General features: G+C 31.5%; 1 protein-coding gene across 9 annotated transcripts in view; it reads left to right on the top strand.

Annotated features, from left to right (window-relative positions):
* LOC145321903 (uncharacterized) overlaps nucleotides 1–19,580 on the top strand; it is a 131,267-nt gene that overhangs the window by 62,198 nt on the left and 49,489 nt on the right. For all 9 annotated transcript variants that reach the window (XR_013880448.1, XM_080163553.1, XM_080163555.1 and 6 more), the window contains 3 exons: nucleotides 727–809; nucleotides 19,095–19,172; nucleotides 19,376–19,442. Coding sequence is in view for 8 of the 9 variants with exons in the window: in XM_080163553.1 (XP_080019679.1) it covers nucleotides 727–809; nucleotides 19,095–19,172; nucleotides 19,376–19,442 (228 nt within the window). In the remaining variant the exon portion in view is untranslated. The remainder of the gene's footprint in view (nucleotides 1–726; nucleotides 810–19,094; nucleotides 19,173–19,375; nucleotides 19,443–19,580) is intronic.

Raw genomic sequence — 19,580 nt, 5'->3', positions numbered from 1 at the left:
ATTAAGTTGATAACTATAAAAACAAGCACAAAAATCCAGGCCAAATTTGATACTGAATTTATAATGCGCGAAGCGGAAAAAAATTTCCAAGTGTTTAATTTGGCGCGGAGCGCCAAAAAATTTTGTTGTCGTTTTTAGGCGCGTAGCGGCAAAAATTTTTTTGCTACACATAAAAGCAGACCTATAAGAGAATATATGCCTATAAGGAGGAGAGGGGCCACCTAGTGGAACTGAGGAGCTGAAAAGTACTGCATGTATGAATGCTGCAGTCTAAATCATGTTTTAATAGTATCTACTTTTGTAGAATTTAGCTACAAAATTGTTTCTTTACGTGTCTTTTATTATGTTTATTAGGTGTATTTTTATATATTTTAAAAGCGTAGTTTCTCTAGAATTAGAGAAGTGTGCGTAATATTTTAGATTGATAATTGAGAGTACGTGTCTTCAAAAGTTTTGCTGCAAGTTGACCTGGAAAATCCAACAGTTTTTCACGTATAGTAAAACAAGGAAAAACTATAGGATGTTTAGCATACAATACAAAACATGAATGTTTAGTATGGTTAGAATCTAAACCAATTTTTGGTTGTCTTTTGATTTCATTGGGGGTAATAGAACTAACGCAACTTTGCTTATTTTGGCTATTTTTTAAGCTTTGGGTACAAGCGCAGAATGCCGCTATGTGGTTATTCCCTAAATCATATATAGTTAAAGATTGTTCTTGTTTAGGTTGCAAGTAACAAGGTGTCGACAAAAGTGAAGGCCATCAGCTTTGCAGAAAATGGTTCCTACTTTGTTACTGCTGGTAACAGGTAAGATTTTAGCGTTTAGTGTAACAGCGCTAGAACAAAGTTATGAATCTGGGATACGTTCCATTTGGATTATATATAAGTAACGTGATGTCTGTAGCTCAAGTTCTGGATAGATGCAAGACTGATATGGTTTTCCTTTGTAGTGAAGCTTATAATAGAAGGGCCAGGGCCTATATTAAGTGCCCATAGAGGCCTCTGTTACAGATCATGAATCTTAAGGGGTGAGACAATGGACAATAAATTCATATACTTCCTCAATGATGACAAACAAAATCACCCATTCTATTATATATTAGTTAGACTATATTATTGGTTGAAAAGTTTTTATACTTCTAGTTTTTAACTTTCCAATCACAATTCAATTAAATTACCCAACCCAGTTTTTTTTATTCTACAAATAAGATATTGTTGTTATAAAACGTTAGGTACCAGTGTAATTTACAGTCTAATAACCCCTTCCTCTTTAGCTACAGATGGACTTATCTTTAAAAATGATTTAATTGTTTTTATTATTAGTCATAAACCAGAATAAAAAAAATATTTGATAAATAGAATCATTCTAATTCTAATCAAACCCTTTCATCATAATTCCAAATTAGGAACAATAATTGAATTAAAATCATTTATCAATGTTAATCTAAATAAAGATTTCTTTTGTGTTCAGTTAATCTGCTTAGTGAATTATTATTTTCTTAAATTTTTACTCTTTATTTTATTGTCAGACATATATTTTTCACAAGTTGCTAACATAGAATGTTTTCGCATATAACAAATGAATTAGTTTTTTACTTCCCATAACTGGAAATAGATAACAGAAAACAGCCTAAAACCAACCACAACAAAAAAAACTTAATAACTAGATACAATGATTATTAAGATCTAGAAATACTGATGAAAAAATTTACTACTTTACATATTAAGATAACCGAGCCATGTTTTTTCATACAATTATGTAAAAACTGTTTAGAAAAAATATATTATTACTTATTCTTTGGATATTCTTATGGCTTAATCGGTGGCTCAAAAATCTTGTAGGATATTGATTGGTTGGTTCCAAGCTAGAAGTACCTATAGTTTTCAATTAACAATTTAATAATAAGAAGAGGGGTCATTTGTTTATTATCCACTGGTCGCCGGAAGGGAAAAGCAGTTTTTTGAAAGGGGCTATCTGAGATTATTACAGATTCTGATTTATACATATATAGACAAATAAAAAATGCAAAAAACGAAATCAAAAGCGTTCCTTCTTGGGAGAAAATCCGGGAAAAAGATTTTAGCTATTTTTAACCTAAAATTCACATTGGAAAGCCTGGAAAAAATATAAAGACATTTTAAACATGTCATTGCTCAGCACCTAGAAGTGGTAGAAAAATGCTACGCATACCATTGGAAAGCTCATAACCTCTAGTTTTCATAAAGGTATATAACTTTTTTGTACTGTTATTAGTTTTTGAGCTATCCTCTGAAGTATACACAAGTTTTAAAAATGCAGTTTTTCTTGAATTTTAAGTTTGATACTTGTTATACAAACCTTTTTAAAATTATATTGCTTAGCACCTAGGAGTTATATATATTATTTTATATAGGTATATTTGTATATTTTAGATACTTTCAATTTAAGCTTTGAAATGTGTATAGCTTTTAGTAAGAACCAAGGAGGGAGGGGGGGGGGGAGTTTATACACTACTAAATGAAATGCAGTATAAAATTTTGCCCTGGTTGTTTTTGTTATAGTTATTGATTTTGGCACTTTCCTTCAAGGGGCTAGTGGGGTAAAATACCCCCAAAATACAAAAATTATGAGTTCTGAGCTTTTTTTCAAAGATTTCATGTTGAACTTTATTAAAAACTTATTTCACATCATAGAAAAAAAAATCTAGTCCTTAAAAGATGTGCCTAATTGAAATCTATAGTGATTATTTAGTTAAGTTATTTGAAGAAAAAAAGTTTTCATAACAAAATCAGCCCAATATTTAAAAAAAAGGCCCAGAACTTAAAGTTTTAGTAGTTTTGGGGGAAGTTTTACCCCACTAGCCACTAGAAGAAAAGTGTCAAACTTAATGTTTATTGATAATTAATCATATAAAAGAGTTTACAAAAATAATCAGGTTAATAACTATACCAACTAGCCCAAACATTCAGAGCAAAAGGGGACTATCCACGAACAAGAGCAAGTGATTCTAAGCATCTTCCAGCATTGACCCTTAGTATTTTTTTAGTGAATATCAGGGTTTTGGATCCGGATCTGGATCCGGATCCGGATCCGCAAGGATCCGCATATTTTTGGGCCAAGGATCCGGATCCGGATCTGCAAAAAAATGCGGATCCGGATCCGGATCCTTGGACTCAAAAAAATGCGGAAAAAATGGAAAAATCTACCTAAATTTATATAAAATCTCAGACATTCTCTTGATGAGAGCCAATCTTTAAGGTTTAGGGTCAGACTTGAAAATTAAAAGTAATTTTGACTTCGAATTAAAGAATAAATATTTTTGAAAAATTTGGTGATTTTATTTTTATTGTCAAGGATCCGGAACCGGATCCGGATCCGGATCCAGGTCCGCAAAAAATCAATGCGGATCCGAAACCCTGGTGAATATACTGGGTTTATGTTTAATATTTGCTTTATTGACTAAAAAGTTAGGTTTCACTATGGTTTTATATGAAAAAACTATGAAATGTAAAGCAATTTTTAAAGCAACATCATCAAATGCTTTGTTGAGTTCAAAGGACAGAATAAAATAACACTGCAGACAGAGTCGTCCAAGCTTTTTTATTTGGGGGGGGGGTATATTTTAAAAATAAAAATTTTGGAGGTGCCTACGGCACCTCCAAGCTCCTTTTGGGGGGGGGGTTATCTTTATTTCATTGAGGCATTTTTTTTTTATTTGGGGGGGGGGTTAAAATTGAAAATCCAAAATTTGGGGGGGGTAATCATCCCTTTACCCCCCCCCCCCCCCCCCCCCTTGGAGGTCTATGACTGCAGAAAAGCATCAAAAGTTGTAAATTGCAAAAGTACATGAATTAAACTGTTTACAAGTTACAAACCCTTTTTCTAAATATACATTTTTAATCACAATAATTTATTTTGTGTCACAGCTTTTAAGCAACAGTTTGAACTCATCAAAACATTCAATGATACATTGATGCTTAACATTTCAAAGTTTTTTCACATAAAACCATGGTGAAACATAACTTTTTTGTCAATAAAGCAAATATTAAACATAAACCTAGTATATTTACTAAAAAAATACTATCAGTCAATGCTGGAAGATGCTTAGAATCACTTGCTCTTGTTCGTAGATAGTCCTCTTTTATACTAAATTTCATTTCCTCTCAGTGTATAAACCCCCCCCCCCTTTCCTTATTTTATAACTTAACAATTGGGGGTTGTTTCACCCCACTAGCCCCGAGAAAGAAAGTATTAAAATGAAATCTTTAGTTGCTACATAGCTCAATTATGTGATTTTAAGTTTAAGTTTAAGTTTACATTAAAAAATCAGCTTAATATCTCTAAAAAAAACCTCAAGTCTTAAATATAAGTGTTTTGGAGGGTAAAATATCTCACTAGCCCCAAGAAGGAAAGTGCCAAAATGAAATCTTTAGTGGCTACCTAGCTAAATTATGCCAAAAAAAGGTTTACATTAAAAAAATTAGCTTGATATCTCTAAAAATAAGCTCAAACATTAGATTAGTGTCTTAGGGGCTGTTTTACCCCATTAGCCCCTAGAAGGAAAGTGTCAAAATTCAATTTTCAAAGTTTTACTGGTATATTTTATCATGTAATTTTACAAAAAATAATCAGGTCAATAACTATAACAACAAGCCAAAAACATCCAGGGCAAAATTTTACACTGCATTTCATTTTCTATAAGTGAATAAACTCCGCCCTCCCTCCTTGGTTCTTACTACAAACTATACGCATTTCAAAGACATTTTTAATTAAGCTAAAATTAAAATTACACAAAATATACAAATGTACCTATATAAAATAATTATATAACTCCTAAGTGCTAAGCAATATAATTTTAAAAAGGTTTGTGTAACTAGTATCAAACTTAAAATTCATGAAAAAACTGCATTTTTAAAACTTGAGTATACTTCAGAGGATAGCTCAAAAACTAATAATAGTACAAAAACGTTTTTTACCTTTATGAAAACTAGAGGTTGTGAGCTTTTCCATGGTATACATAGCATTTTTCTACCACTTCTAAGTGCTGAGCAATGACATGTTTAATATATTTGTATATTTTTTTGCAGGATTCCCAATGTGAATTTTAGGTTAAAAATAGCTAAAATCTTTTTCCCGGATTTTCTCCCAAGAAGGAACGCTTTTGATTTTGTTTTTTGCATTTTTTATTTGTCTATATATGTATAAATCAGAATCTGTAATAATCTCAGATAGCCCCTTTCAAAAAACTGCTTTTCCCTTCCGGCGACCAGTGTATCACTGGAAATGTTTATCTCTATTGTCTTATCCCTTAAGATTTCTGAATAAAAAGGAAAGAGAAATTAAAAGCGTAGCTCTAAAATAGGCGCTGAAGGGTAGACATCATGGGATGGAAATGGGAATTTGATCAAAGAGTAGCTGTTCTCTTCCTGTCATGGTGAATTTAATCATGGGATCAGAACATCGTAAATCCACCTATACTCTGATTTCTCTATGGGGGTTGATGTAAATTCTTAAAAAATAATCTTTAGATGATAACATAATAATTTCACCTATCCTCAGATTGCTCAACTGTGGCTGATGTCAATTTTTACTTTTTTGGTCTACTTAAGTATTATTAGTTATGGTTTTAGACATATGTTATAAAATTTTTAATTATTATTAAGTTTTTTTTTATTGGATAGTATTTAAAAGGCTCTTTTGCATTTTTAAGCATATTTTATTCTTAAAATATTTTAAATACCCTTGTTTAAAAGTCTTTACTGTAAATTCTACCTCCCCAAACTGCTAATTTTTCAAATTTTCCAAGAAGTTTACAACTTTAGTAGTTGTACCACTTAAATATTTAAGTATTGAACCCCCCAAAAAAACTGGAGCACCCCCGCAGATGTAAGATTACCAAATTTTGGTCCAGAGACATGCAAAAGAAACTCTTTAATTATTATCAGGGAAGGTAAAAGAAATTTAAAAAAGTAATGTGTCCGCTAATTGACGTAGAGGTTTTTAGATTTAGACTTATTTGGGATTTTTGATGCTATGCAATATACTAGTGGCTCCTTCTCTAGCATCTACCTAGTAAAAGGAGGGCAGTAACCTAGCTTAGATCAATTCCAAGACTCAATTTTATTATGTTATAGCCAAAAACCATCCAGGGGCTTATGTGAAGCCTTCCAGAACTAAATGGAGAACTAAATCAGAGTTAGGGAGATTTGAACGCACAAAAACCTTACTTTTTTATATAATAGGGAATTTATTGACCTGTAAACAAGCGCAACACAGAAAAGACTTCTAGACAAATGTTATACAATAATACGGTTAATTGTCTATAGGATATGCTGAAAAATAGAAGTAAAATAATTCAAATTATCCCTATCCCTGACTGAAGAAATTTGCATACATAGCTTTTTAATTGAAATCATAATTAACATATAGAAATTCAAATTAAATTATTTGGTTTATTTCTAAATACTAGATGATTTTCCACTGATTATGATATTACAACAAAATCAAATGGTATGCTATGATTGTTATATATAGATTTATAATTTTTTGATACACAGAAGGTTTCATTTTTTAATCGTCATATTAGTGATGCTTTTTAATTTATCGTCCACTGACTTTTCCCTTTAGATCCAGAGATCTGAAGGGACAATACAAAAGCTGCCAAATTGATGTACATCCCCAATGATGATACACAAAGTTAGATTACAATAAAACTTTGAAACATTTAGACACTTAACTAAATGTACCAACCAATTAAAATTCAATTAAAGTCCCCAAGGTTTTTAAGAAAATAAATAAGAAAACGTTATTACTTTGGGAACTAATTTAATAAACAGTCCAATGTCTCTTTCCTAAGATATCGGATTGTTCTCCCTATTATCTGATACTTTTAAAAGCGCATTTTTAACCCTTGATTATGAGAGATTGATACATTGTAGAATGGCTTTGCTTCTAAAAATGTTTCCAAAATAAGTATTTTAATTCTTAACAGATTTGTGAATTATATAAGAGTTTTTTTTACAAACCAAGAATGATAACATCCATAAGCAGCGAATATAAGGAAGAACAAAGCAACAAAGCGTATTTAAGAGCAACTGTTCAGTACATACGAAAATAAACGATAAAACATTAGAATAGAGGATAAACGAATGATAGAAAATCATGAAACCTAAAAGATATATTCAATATTTATGACCTAAGAACTGACAGTCATCTTAGGTTATCTGCTGGAAGTTTTTTGAATTGGGTATCCTCACAAACAAACATTAATGAACAATCCATCTTAAATACAAGCTAAGAAAATCACATTTTTACTTACCATTTCTAAGTGACGAACAAACGAACAGGTAATGTGAATTATAAAGTAGCTGCACCACTAAAAATGTTGCAACCGCCAAAATTTTGACGATTCTAATTTGATAGCCAAATATATTTTAAGAGATAATTTTGAGTGTCTATTACAATTTAGGAAAAATGAGATCATTTCCATAGAATTTTACCACTTCTAAAAAAGGCATTCTAATTTTTAAATATGTCAGATTTCTAAAGTATTTTTAAGAGCTATTATATATTTGTTTTCACTTTATTTTACTAGTCGTTGAGCCCCTAGCTTCTATGATGAGGTAAAGGATTTTAGAAAGAGCCTAAAACCAAACCTAAAGATATTTGAAGCTTTCCTTAAATAATGATCTCAATCGGCTCATAGGTTAGCGAGATCTTAACGAACAAACAATAACACAGTAACACTGATTATAAAAGGATAAATATATTTATTTAATTTCATCTTAAATTAAGATTCTTTTATTATCATGATTTCTAAACTCATTTATACTAACAAAAGGCTGCGTCAATGCATCTAGGGGACAAAAAAATAGCTTAATACCATCTAAACTCATAATTAAATGGCCTAAACTGTACTGGAATCTATGTAATGCTTCCCTAAAAAGGAAAACTCAAACATTTAAGTAGTTCAGACAAATAAACCTTACTACTTTATATAATAACGAGATCCTTCGGTACAAACATACACACAGACAAACAGACATTCTGTTACTTTACTATAAGGATGTCTGAATGTTCTAAAACTATCTCTAATATCAATAATGCCAACCAGCAAAAAATTAATTTTATGGGTTCTGTATCTTCCAACTATTGTAAGTCCATTTCGGTTCGCCCACACACCCTTCTTGCACAGGGAAAGGGATAGATATTGTAAAAATAATTGTGAATTAAAGACAAAACAAGGATTGGGTTTATGAGTAACAAAGCACCAAAAAATTACTTGTTTTGCCAACGGACAAGGTTAGTTTTAGAGTAGTTGTTCAGTTTCATTTCAAGATATGGATGGTAGATAATTACAAAACCTTTATGTATGAAAACTGTTGCATGGCCGACAGACCGACGGACCCAGTAAATCATATACTGGTTACTGGGAATCTTGGCCGAAATTTAAAAGTTGCAGGTGATACTTACGCTAAAATAAAACTTCAAAACATATTTTCTCCATTTGTCAAATACCTAAGCTACTTTTTTATTCTTTGAATACAAATCACTTTCCAGAAACTTAATTATAATAGATAAAAAATATAACAATCTTTTTATTACATAATATCTCTTTTTTATACTATTTGAATGAAATGCTAAAAAATAAGTAACGTAGCTGCCGTAATTTAAAATGATTTTCTGCCAATCAGCTGTTCGTTTTTGTATTAAATCCATTAAGATCTCGTTAACCACTAAACTTATTGAGTTCATCATTTACATTTGGTTCCTGGTATGGTTTCAGGCTATTCTTTGCCTAGCTCCGAGACTCTAGGGGCGGATCCTCTAGTTGTAGAATGATAAATAGTGTATAAAATTTCTAAGTAATACGCTTCACTGATAAGTTTAATGTACAGAAAGAGTAATTCTGTTTATTTAAATTCTTAAAGTCTTTATCTTATCCCATAAGATAACTGGTCTTTTTGGAGATTATTTTGGATTCGAACCCGACACTTGCCAATAACAAGAGGTAGAATATGAAGCTTTGGGCTTGAATTCCAATACACCGTATCAATCAAATGTTTCATTATTATGCTTGAGTTTAATTCATGTAAAGACACAGATAAACATTCCTTAAATCAAAAATAGGCGTTTTCCCTCCAGTTTTCGATTGTTTATTATCAAGAATGGCTCGAAAATGAAAAATTTCCCATTCTCAATTTTAAAAAAAACAACTATTGTTTGAGAAACAGTATAGGTTTTAGGCTATTTTTCTGTATCCTCTGTAAGAAATATAAATTAGTTTTAGGTTAATTTTTAATTGTTTTAATTAATGTTTTTCCCTCTCTGGTTTATTGAATGTATTGTTCATTGAGTATGTAGTACCTTTAATTTATCTAACTTTATACAAACCGACAAAAATAGTTTATTCATTTTGAGATATTTATTATAAATCAAAATGAATTATAGAAAGGACTAAAAAAAAACTGAAAACTTAGGTTTTCTATTCCATTCGATATGCTTCAGATTTTATAAAACATATTGTTACCATACCAGGGATCTAAAGTGAAAAATTGATGTACATCCCCAATGCTGATACAGTAAATTACCTCTTCTGTAGATTACAATTAGTTGTTGAAACTTTTGACACTTAACTTAATGAACTAACCAATCAAAATTTACAAAAGTTCCCAAAGTTGTTGAGCCAACTAATAAGCAAACTTTAATATAAAACTTTGGGGACTAGTGAAATAAACAACCTAATGTCCCCTCCCACCCTGTATTGTTACTTAGTCTATACCAACAGTAGAATTTTAGAAATAAGGTATTGTTTTTGAAGCATATAGAATAAACATTATACTAAAGTCTTGAGATTTTGTGGCAGTTCTATATGAACACATGACCAAGTCAATTAGAATCCATATACACACATAAGACGCAAGAAACATAAGGACATGATTACCTTATGCAAGATAAGGTTGTTCAAGTAATCCAACCTAATAATCAAAACTGCTAGATTACACAAGAAAAGCTTTTCTAGTCTTGTTTATTTTGACGGAATGGAGGGGACATTGGACTGTGTATCATAATGGTACCACAAGTATTATAAACACTTAACTTGAGGTACAATCATCAAATCTTGATTGGTTGGTAAAAACTACCATTGTCTTAACTTTCAATAAAATTAATTTATTATAATTATTTATCTTCCATTTTTTATACCTTAAGATCTCTGAATTTTAGAATTTTTTGCGTTTTGGCTCGGTTAGAACTACTAGAAAAGTGTTGTGCATTCAAAGGATTGCTTTTCTCAGGGCTAAAATTTTTGCAAATTATTATTGGTTATTTATTTTCTGATAGTTTGTAAGAATACCAATATCACAGAGGAAGATTGGGTCATAGGGGAGGGGTAACCAAAAAGATACCATCCAATAGAGAATTATTAGTATTATTCTTTTTTTTCTATTTTCTGGCGGCTGAGCCTCTAACTTCTATGGGCTCTTTTGAAAGGGGCAGAAGAAGGCTTTAAAAACAGCTGAAATCAATTCCAAGACTTTAATCTAAAAATGAAATATTTTAAAACCATCACGGGACCTATGTGAAGCTTATCTTAAATAGAAATTCCAATCAGATTCCAATAAGCTTTATACAAAAATTCTTACTACTTTATATAATAGTTTGGATTAAACTGATTAAATTCACCTTTCTAGGGAAGTTTTTATATAGGTCCTTAAGAGGTTTTATTTGTTTTATTTCTAAATTATAGATGTCAATAGCAGCTGCTATGTTTGTGACTAAGGAATTTTTGAGTTTAGAGACTAGATGCAAGCTTCTCTAAAAAGCAAAGCACCTTCAAAGCCCTGTTATATTACAAAACTAAAACTTAATGTGTGTCCTTTTATTATATATGCATGCACAATTTACATATAGAACTCTTTTCATGATTTTTAAAATTATTAGAATCACAGCAGAGTGGTAGACTGTAATTGTATGCATTTGTTGTGTGATTTGAATTTTATAGAAGGTATTTGGAACTGCACTTTAGTTTCATCTTGCTCATTACATCATGCACACACACACACACACAGGTGTGCGTGCAACAGTGTGGGTTGCAAAAGGGTTAAAAAGCTTGTTACCCCCTCCCCCCATTCAAATATCCCCCCCCTTCCTTCATCTTGGCTACTTCTAATCACCCCCCCCCCTCCCCCCATAACTTGCCAAAAATCTTTCATCAGGGGGCCTAACTGACATTTATGGGCCTAAGTAGGCGGAATTATAGCCACATTAAAACTGTTCGGGTTCTTTTTTGCCCCCCATGCCCCCCCCCCCTTAATTTAAAAGTCCCCCCCTAAATGATTTTCCCCCATTTGCCAAATTCTCAGGGTGGGATGGGACATTGTACCATAAATTTCACCGGTACCCAAAGTTTTATAAGGTTTTCATCTTATTCGTTGGCTCCAAAGCTTTGGGTACTTATATTGTATTTCGATTGTTTAGTTCCAATCAAATGATTGAAATCTACAGAAGGGTAATCTTGTTTACCAGGAATGGTAATATATATCTATTTATCGTCGATTGTCTTATTCCATAATATCCCTGCAAATTCTTGGCATAATTTGGTTAAAGTGACACATTAACAACATTAGCAAATTGCAAAAAAATATTTGGGTGTGCGGTTACTTAAATATAAAATTACGTGTTGGTTTTATTGGCAGCTAAACTATAATTATGGTTGCCAATTAAGATATCTGAAACGGCTCTAGGTTAAACAAATTTTAAGACAATGTGATGTTAAAACAATATCGATTACAGCTTAGACAAATTTTGCTTTGAGAAAGCTTTCTATTGGTTATAATTGGATGTTTTAGCCTCTTTTGAATAAAAAGATCTTTGTTGGTTTCAAACCTTTTTTTTATTATATGTTTAATTAAATGTACAGAATAGGGAATTAACTTTGTTGCAATTAGACCAGCGGTACCTTATCTTTGGATTAAAATTTATTGAGTTGAGATTGGTTAGTTACAAACTATAAGTGTCTTAACTTTTCAACCAATAATTTTATCTACAGAAGAAGTACTTTTGTTTCTCATCACTGGATATGTACATCAAATTATCGTCCATTGTCTGATCTTTTAAAGGCCCTTATCGTTTATATGATAGACTAGCCTACAGCTCACGTTGTTCGCTGGTCTGTTATGCTCTTGTCAGTCTGTCTGCAAAAATATGTTTTTCCACTTTTTTTATGAAGGTTAAGATCTCAATAACTACTGAAGCAATTGGGTTCTCTATTTTAGGTAAGCTTTAAATAGGTCCCATGATGGTATTAGGCTATTTCATTTTCAGATGGTTTTGAGCTATTTTTTCTAGCCTGTTTCTGCCCCTTTTAATTGAGAGCCTTTGGATGCTAGGTACACATCCGCTAGTTTAAAATATTCTTATGCATTTAGAATAGAAAGAGATAAATATATTAACTTACACATAAAGATTACTTCAAGTTCAACTACTTACGTTAGAATTTCTGTCCGGCTGATTTTAGTTATTTATTTTATAATAAAAGCCTTTGATACTATGAACGTATTAACATTCTGCCTTAGCGTTTTCTTGTTTTTTTTAAAAACCTCTCTCTAACTTGCTTTTTCTTCCATTTTCTTTTGATTTCTTAATTTAATCTTCAAATACGTATTTATAATGAAGCCATTTTCATTCTTTCAAAAATGCAATTTAAATTACGGAATTTATTTTCCAATATATATTTTTTATAACCGTCAGGAAAGGGTTAAAATGTTTTTAATTTTTGTTTCAAAATTTGGACACATTAGGGAGGGGCGCTAGAATCAACTCATTTTAAAACTAAGTTTTCTTAAATTTACTATATTATGAATTTAAATTTTCTTTTTTAAGAATAGTAATAAAATACTTCAATATTATGTAAATAGCAAGATGAAATAAAAAAAATTAATTTATTCTTAATAAAGTAAAATATTGGGTTTTATTGTTCTGGGCAATGAGAGTTTATTATGGATTATTGGAGCACTATGAGTTTTAAACATTTATTCCTTGGAAAACTTGAGCTCGTTTATAGACATTTATTTCCTATATAGATCTGACATGGATCTTGAAGCAATAAAGCAGGCCCTTTTGTAAATGTTAAAAATTGAAAAAATCTATTAAATAAAAGTAATCGCAAATATACTTAGTAAATAATTAAACTATCTATCTTCATATTTCATATATTTAGCTAGAAGTTGTCAAATGGCTCGCTAACTTTGTACATTACCACTCTTGTTTCTAAATATTTTCTTAATGCCTATTGCTTATTCTAAAAAAGGCATTATACAGTTGTACATAAATACGTTCGATTCTTGAAATTAGCAGTATTTCAAATCGGTTTTTTGTCATGCATAAAGGGAAAGTTCAATGGAAAATAAGTCAATATTATACCTAATATATCTAAAGCTTATTAATAATAGAACTTTCATAATAGCTTCGGAACCGATTAATGTCCGCTTGATTAGAACTGGTTCTCGGCCTTATTGAAAAATCATTTTACAGACAAAATAAAAATCTTTCTCGTATTCATTTGAATCCGGTGGATAGGAACCGGTTCTCATGAATACGAAAAAACTATGTCTAGCATCGTATTATATCCAGTTTTCTACGAATATAGAAATGTACAATCATAAGAGTAAAACTAGTTTTTTTAGCCGGTGCCTTCGGCACCACGGGGCTAAAAAAAACTAGTTTTAATCTTATAATTGTACATTCTATATCCGCGGAAAGCCGTTTATAATACGATACGAGAAATAACTATTAATCTTATAATTTTTCATTTTTATATCCGTGGAAAGCTGTCTATAATACGATGCGATAAGCAACTTTTGGTGCTTTTAAAGAATTAAAGAGGAGTTTTATTTATCTGTTAGTGGCTTATATCTCAAAATCCTAGTTTTCTTATGTATATAAACGTTTTAAACCTAGTAATCAATGTTAAAGGACATTGATAAATATGGTGCATTGTAAACATAACTAGAGGATGCGCCTCTATCATCTAGTTGCTTTGTGTTAAAAAGGGTAGGTAGGGGGCAGAAAAATAGCCAAAATCCATCAAAGGGATTTAATATCAAAATGGCCTAAAACTCACCCGGGACATATGTGAAGCTTCCAAAAATAAAGAACTTAATCGGTTCAGCAGTTATTGAGTTGTTATAAAATGTTTTCGAAAATTGATTTTTACTTATTGCTACAGAAATCTGAAGGGATAAGACAATTACACATTGATAATAAAATTATTGATTAAAAAAATTTGGACACTTCTACTCTGTAACCAACCAATCAATTAAAACACCTAAAATTTTTGAGCTAACGAATAAGATAACGTAATGCGCAGAAACTAAACCAATTCTTATTTTAGCTAAGGTTTTATTGTTATGGGTGTTGTCATCCTTGTTTAGAATTTATTATAAACTTTGCTCATATAATCACCCACTCAGTTTTTAGCCAATAGATTTATAGAACAGATAACTTATTCTTTTATTAGTGTGAACTTTAATGGAAGTTTAATAGCCCCTTTTTAGTATTTTAGGAACTTAGGGGTATGTTTATTTTACTTACACGTGGTTTGGCGAATACAATTGGTTCAGTGGTTGGCGAGATCTTAACGAACAGGCGAAAATCTTATTACTTCATATAATTGCTGTATGTTATTTATAAGCAATGAGCACATCCAGTCTTTAACCTACATTGTACGTCTGTCTATCAATTAAGCTATAATCAGGGGTAGCTATTCTAACCAACAATTCTACCAAAAATCACAAAACCTTATTAAGTATCTGGTGGTATATTTTGTTTTTGTCATGTTACTGAAGAGGGGTGGATAAGAAGGGGAGGAAAAGGGGAAGAGGGTTGTGGGGAAATTTTCCTTCAGAGTTGTTTGTTAGAATACCATTCCCTTGTCCCTGGCTATAATCAAGTTTTGATTTCCAAGGTTTTCTCAGCTGCTTCCGCTCAAAAACTTGTTTTGTCCTTCTGTCCGTCTATTTGTCTGTTTTTTAGTCAAGTTGTTTGTTTTGTATGTAAAATATCTTCAAAGGCACAAATATAAAGCTTTCTTGAAAGGCTCACATTTTATTTTATTGTATCCTAAGCTATTTGAGTGTAAGATGTATTTTTGTTAAATATTCTTGATTGATTTATTTTAGGTAAATGTTATTAATTACTCCTTAGGGGCTAGAATCTTGATTAGTTGAACTCATGGATCTAAAAGGATAAGACAATGGCCGATAAATTGATGTACATCCCCAATTATTAAAACTAGAATTACTCTTTTGTAGATTACTATTATCAGTTGAAACTATTTAAAACACAGCATAATAAACCAACCATCCAAAATTTAGTTTAAGTCCCCAAAGTTGTTGAGCCAACGAATAAGAAAACGTTATTAAACAATTTTGAGGACTAGTGTAATAAGCCGCCTAATGTCCCCTCCCACCCTGCTAGTAAAGGTCTAAAGTAAGACATATGCAAAACTTAAACTGATAAGTATTGTGATCGTTTCTACAATTATGCCAATAGGACAGTTTGTGTGTATAGTCCCTTTCGTGATATCGCCTCTTAAGGGGCGTTTCGTCGTATTTTCACAGTAGCTTTTCTCCTATTTCTAGCCCTTGCGGAGGGCTCTAACCCTGCGGGGCCAATTGAAATCCTGCGGTGCAATCACCTAAACAAACCTAAAATAATCTATTAAAATCTACTGTGGAAATACGACGAAACGCTACGCCCCTTAAGAGGCGATGTCACGGTGTTTTTACTTGTACGGTACACTAAATACAATGATAGCGAAGCCTTTTGATAAACATACATATGTAATTAGGACAAAATTGCAAAATAAACACACAGAAAATTTTGATTTAGAATCACTATATGGTTATATGCAGACAAACTATAATGGTTTTCTCATTATTAGCTTGTATGTATAAACATAATATTCTAAAAATCATTCAATGTTTTGCTATACGGCTAAAAGTAACCCACCCGCCCACTTTTAAATCCTTTTCTTATAACATGATTTCTTATTGCTCATAATTATTCCATTTTTATTTAACACAAGAAATGTGCAATAAGTTTTTATAATTTACTTTGTCTGTCCGTCAGTTTGTCCGATGGAGAAAATATGATTTACTCTGTTGCTATTAGAGGTGGAAAGATACATTTGGTTATCAATAATGAGCATTTACCTATTTTTTCCATCAGTCTTATTTGTCTGAAATGCAATTTGGGACATTAAATTTAGAAAGGGTAAATATGTTTTTCTCAGTTTTTATTGCTTGTAGATTTGATCTATCTTACTTGCTTGGTCCGTAGATCTTCTAGTTATACTTTTATTTTTAATAATTTAGCCACTATGGATGTTGTCATCCTTGTTTAAATACAAAGGTTTAAGGTTAACTATAGTTACCTTGTAAATTACCTCGTATGAACAGTATCCAAGGTATCAAGTAAAGAATCTTTTAACAGACAACCAATCCTTTGGCATAAGACCTTTGTCTGGTAAACTTTCGGGTAAATTTTGGACTCCCATTCACAAATAGCTTTACAATTGTATGTGTCGTTGCCAACGGTTTTTATGCTTGAGGTAAATTTCAAATCATCCAGAGTTCTATTATACTTATATAAATCAAGTGTAGGTTCCCGCTTAGGGGTCAGATAAAAATGTCCAAAATCGACCCACCCTAGTAAACATAGCTATGGATGATGATAAGTAGCACCTCTTTCGGGACCAAGTCATCCACCCTTTTATTACGACTATTGCATCGTACTTTTTAACGTCTTTAGTATTTTGATGACTTTATTGCCCTTTTCATATTAATGTATGATCAAAAAGGAAAAATTTCATATTATGAAAGAAAACCTAACCCATTTTAAACATTATAGGTTTTAATGTTTTGACATTAGCTGATGTACTCTACTTAGAAAATAGCTGAAACATGAATTGCACAGCAATGAATATCAAACAGTGTTCATCTAAACCATTTAAATCTTAAGAACAGCTTAAAATTACATGTTTGAAGGAATGAATATTCTAGCAATTGAATTGTCTAAATACGTTCTTTTTATTCGTTGGCTTGGAAATTTTTAGATACATTTTTTAAATCCTGTTTGGTTGGTTCGAACTTGTAGTGTCAACTTCTCAACTTATTTTGATTTACAGAAGGGGTAATTTTGATTATCATCATTTATGATGTTAAGCAGTTTACTGTCCATTGTCTTATCTCTTAAGATCCTAGGTTATATCATGTGTTATAAGGGAATTTATTATAGCTTCTTTGTTAGTTTAAGGTTCTTAACAAGTGTGTTTAAACTAAGCAACGTGTACAGTACATTGACGTCCAAGGGTGGAGGTAAAGGGTTGTTAACGCCCCCAAACTTTCAAACCCCTCATTTTACCCCAACAAATTTTTAAAAAATATATTAGATTACCTCCCTTAAACCTTTAAAACCCATCAATTTACCCCCCTGAAAACAAAAGCTTTGACGTCATTGAACGACGTCCTTAATGCCTAACCGATGAGACTACACAAGACTAGAATATAGAGTTGCTACAATTTAATATTATTCCATTTTTGACATTGTATAAACAGCTAAAAATTAGAACTGCATTTTTTTTTGCATCACGCGTGTACCAAGGGATATGGATAAGGCTAAAAACATCTAACCTCTCCACCATACAAATTAATTAAGAATTGCAATGATTTTATGTGTAAGTGTAACAGTATGTCAGCGTGTCTTTCTCTATGTCCGAGTGTAGCGAAGCATCTCGCTAACCGCTGAACCGATATGGTTCTCTATTACAGTGTAGCTCCAGGGAAGTACAATATAGAACATTGTAAAAGAGGTTCTTTTAGCTTTTGAAGTTTTAAGCTTTGAGGTTGCATTTTTCTCCAGATGACTTATCCCTCTCCTTGTATGAACCATAATTAACATAATAAAAAGGCAATCCATACTATATGAACCTGGGAGGGAGGGTACATTAGACTGTAAATTACAAGGGTGACTAAAGTTTTATAATTACGTCTACTCAAATACTTTCAGTTTTGACTTAAATTTTGATTGGTTATTTCAATACTAGCAGTGTAATTTTATTCTACAGCAGGGTAAATTTTGTGTATTATAATTTTGAGTTGTATGCCAGTGTCTTATCCCTTAAGATCCCTATTATGAACAGTATCTGATCATTTTACAACTTTTTAAAAATGATTAATGACATACCAACTTCATCAGTAGCGCAGCTACTCTATAATAAGAGTTTTGTGCGTAAGTCACTCGGTCTTACAGAGGGTATCACCGTTCTACTACGAATGTCACGCACCTGACATGGTTGGTAGTTTAATTACTTATATCTTATTTATGTCCAGTATAATGGTTGCTTTAAATTATCATGGATTTTTGAAGATTTTTTTGTGTTTTTCGTTGATATCTCCTTCTAAACTTACTACTCTTTGTTAATAAGAATAAAATACAAATGTTCCTAAGAATGGATGTTCCTATCTTTGATTATACAGTGTTAATTTATTCTCAAAAGTACGTTTGATACGACTCATTTTTATAAGGAAAACAAAACTAAATTCAAAACTAAATGAAGCATGTAAAGAATATTTCACCTTTTTTAACTTTATTATAAATATAAAGAGTATAGCAGAACTGGATCTGGTAAATATAAGGAACCTGACCTTACTATACTTATTTCTATATTTATTTAGACATATAAAGTTCTGGTACCTAGAGTATAGCAGAGCTGGATCTGGTAAATACAAGGAACCTGACCTTACTATACTTATTTCTATATTTATTTAGGCATATAAAGTTCTGGTACCTAGAGTATAGTAGAGCTGGATCTGGTAAATACAAGGAACCTGACCTTATTATACTTATTTATATATTTATTTAGGCATATAAAGTTCTGGTACCTAGAGTATATCAGAGCTGGATCTGGTAAATACAAGGAACCTGACCTTACTGTACTTATTTATTATTATTTTAGGCATATAAAGTTCTGGTACCTAGAGTATAGTAGAGCTGGATCTGGTAAATACAAGGAACCTGACCTTACTATACTTATTTCTATATTTATTTAGGCATATAAAATTCTGGTACCTAGAGTATAGCAGAGCTGGATCTGGTAAATACAAGGAACCTGTACCTCTTATGGGAAGGTATGATACTTTACTTATAGGATTTAATAGATTTTTTATCCCCAATAAGTCATTTCCAGCAAAATCTTGTTTGCGCGTTTTTTCTCAAAAATTTTCATGACCTTACTTTTTAAAATTGAATCTTTTAGTTTAAAATAATTTGAACACTAAATCAAGAATATAATTTCAAGCTAATTTGAAATTAAAATTTTAATTCTATTTAGGTCTGCCATACTTGGGGAGCAGAGGAATAACTACTTCTGCGATGTTGCCTGTGGCCGCGGTGAAATGGTGAGCTCTTGTTCTTGTTATTTACAGCGCAGCCTTATAATAGTCAAATTGGGGATTTCATTTCAATCTAATTTTAATCACAACTGGAATTAACCTTTTACTCTCCGCGGAATGCTGTCTATAATACGATGCGATAAA

Source organism: Acartia tonsa, chromosome 6, assembly GCF_053477335.1.
Source record: "Acartia tonsa isolate MP-2025a chromosome 6, ASM5347733v1, whole genome shotgun sequence".
Taxonomy (NCBI): domain Eukaryota; kingdom Metazoa; phylum Arthropoda; class Copepoda; order Calanoida; family Acartiidae; genus Acartia; species Acartia tonsa.
Note: the sequence above shows the minus strand (reverse complement) of the source record. Positions and strands in the feature narration are given on the sequence as shown.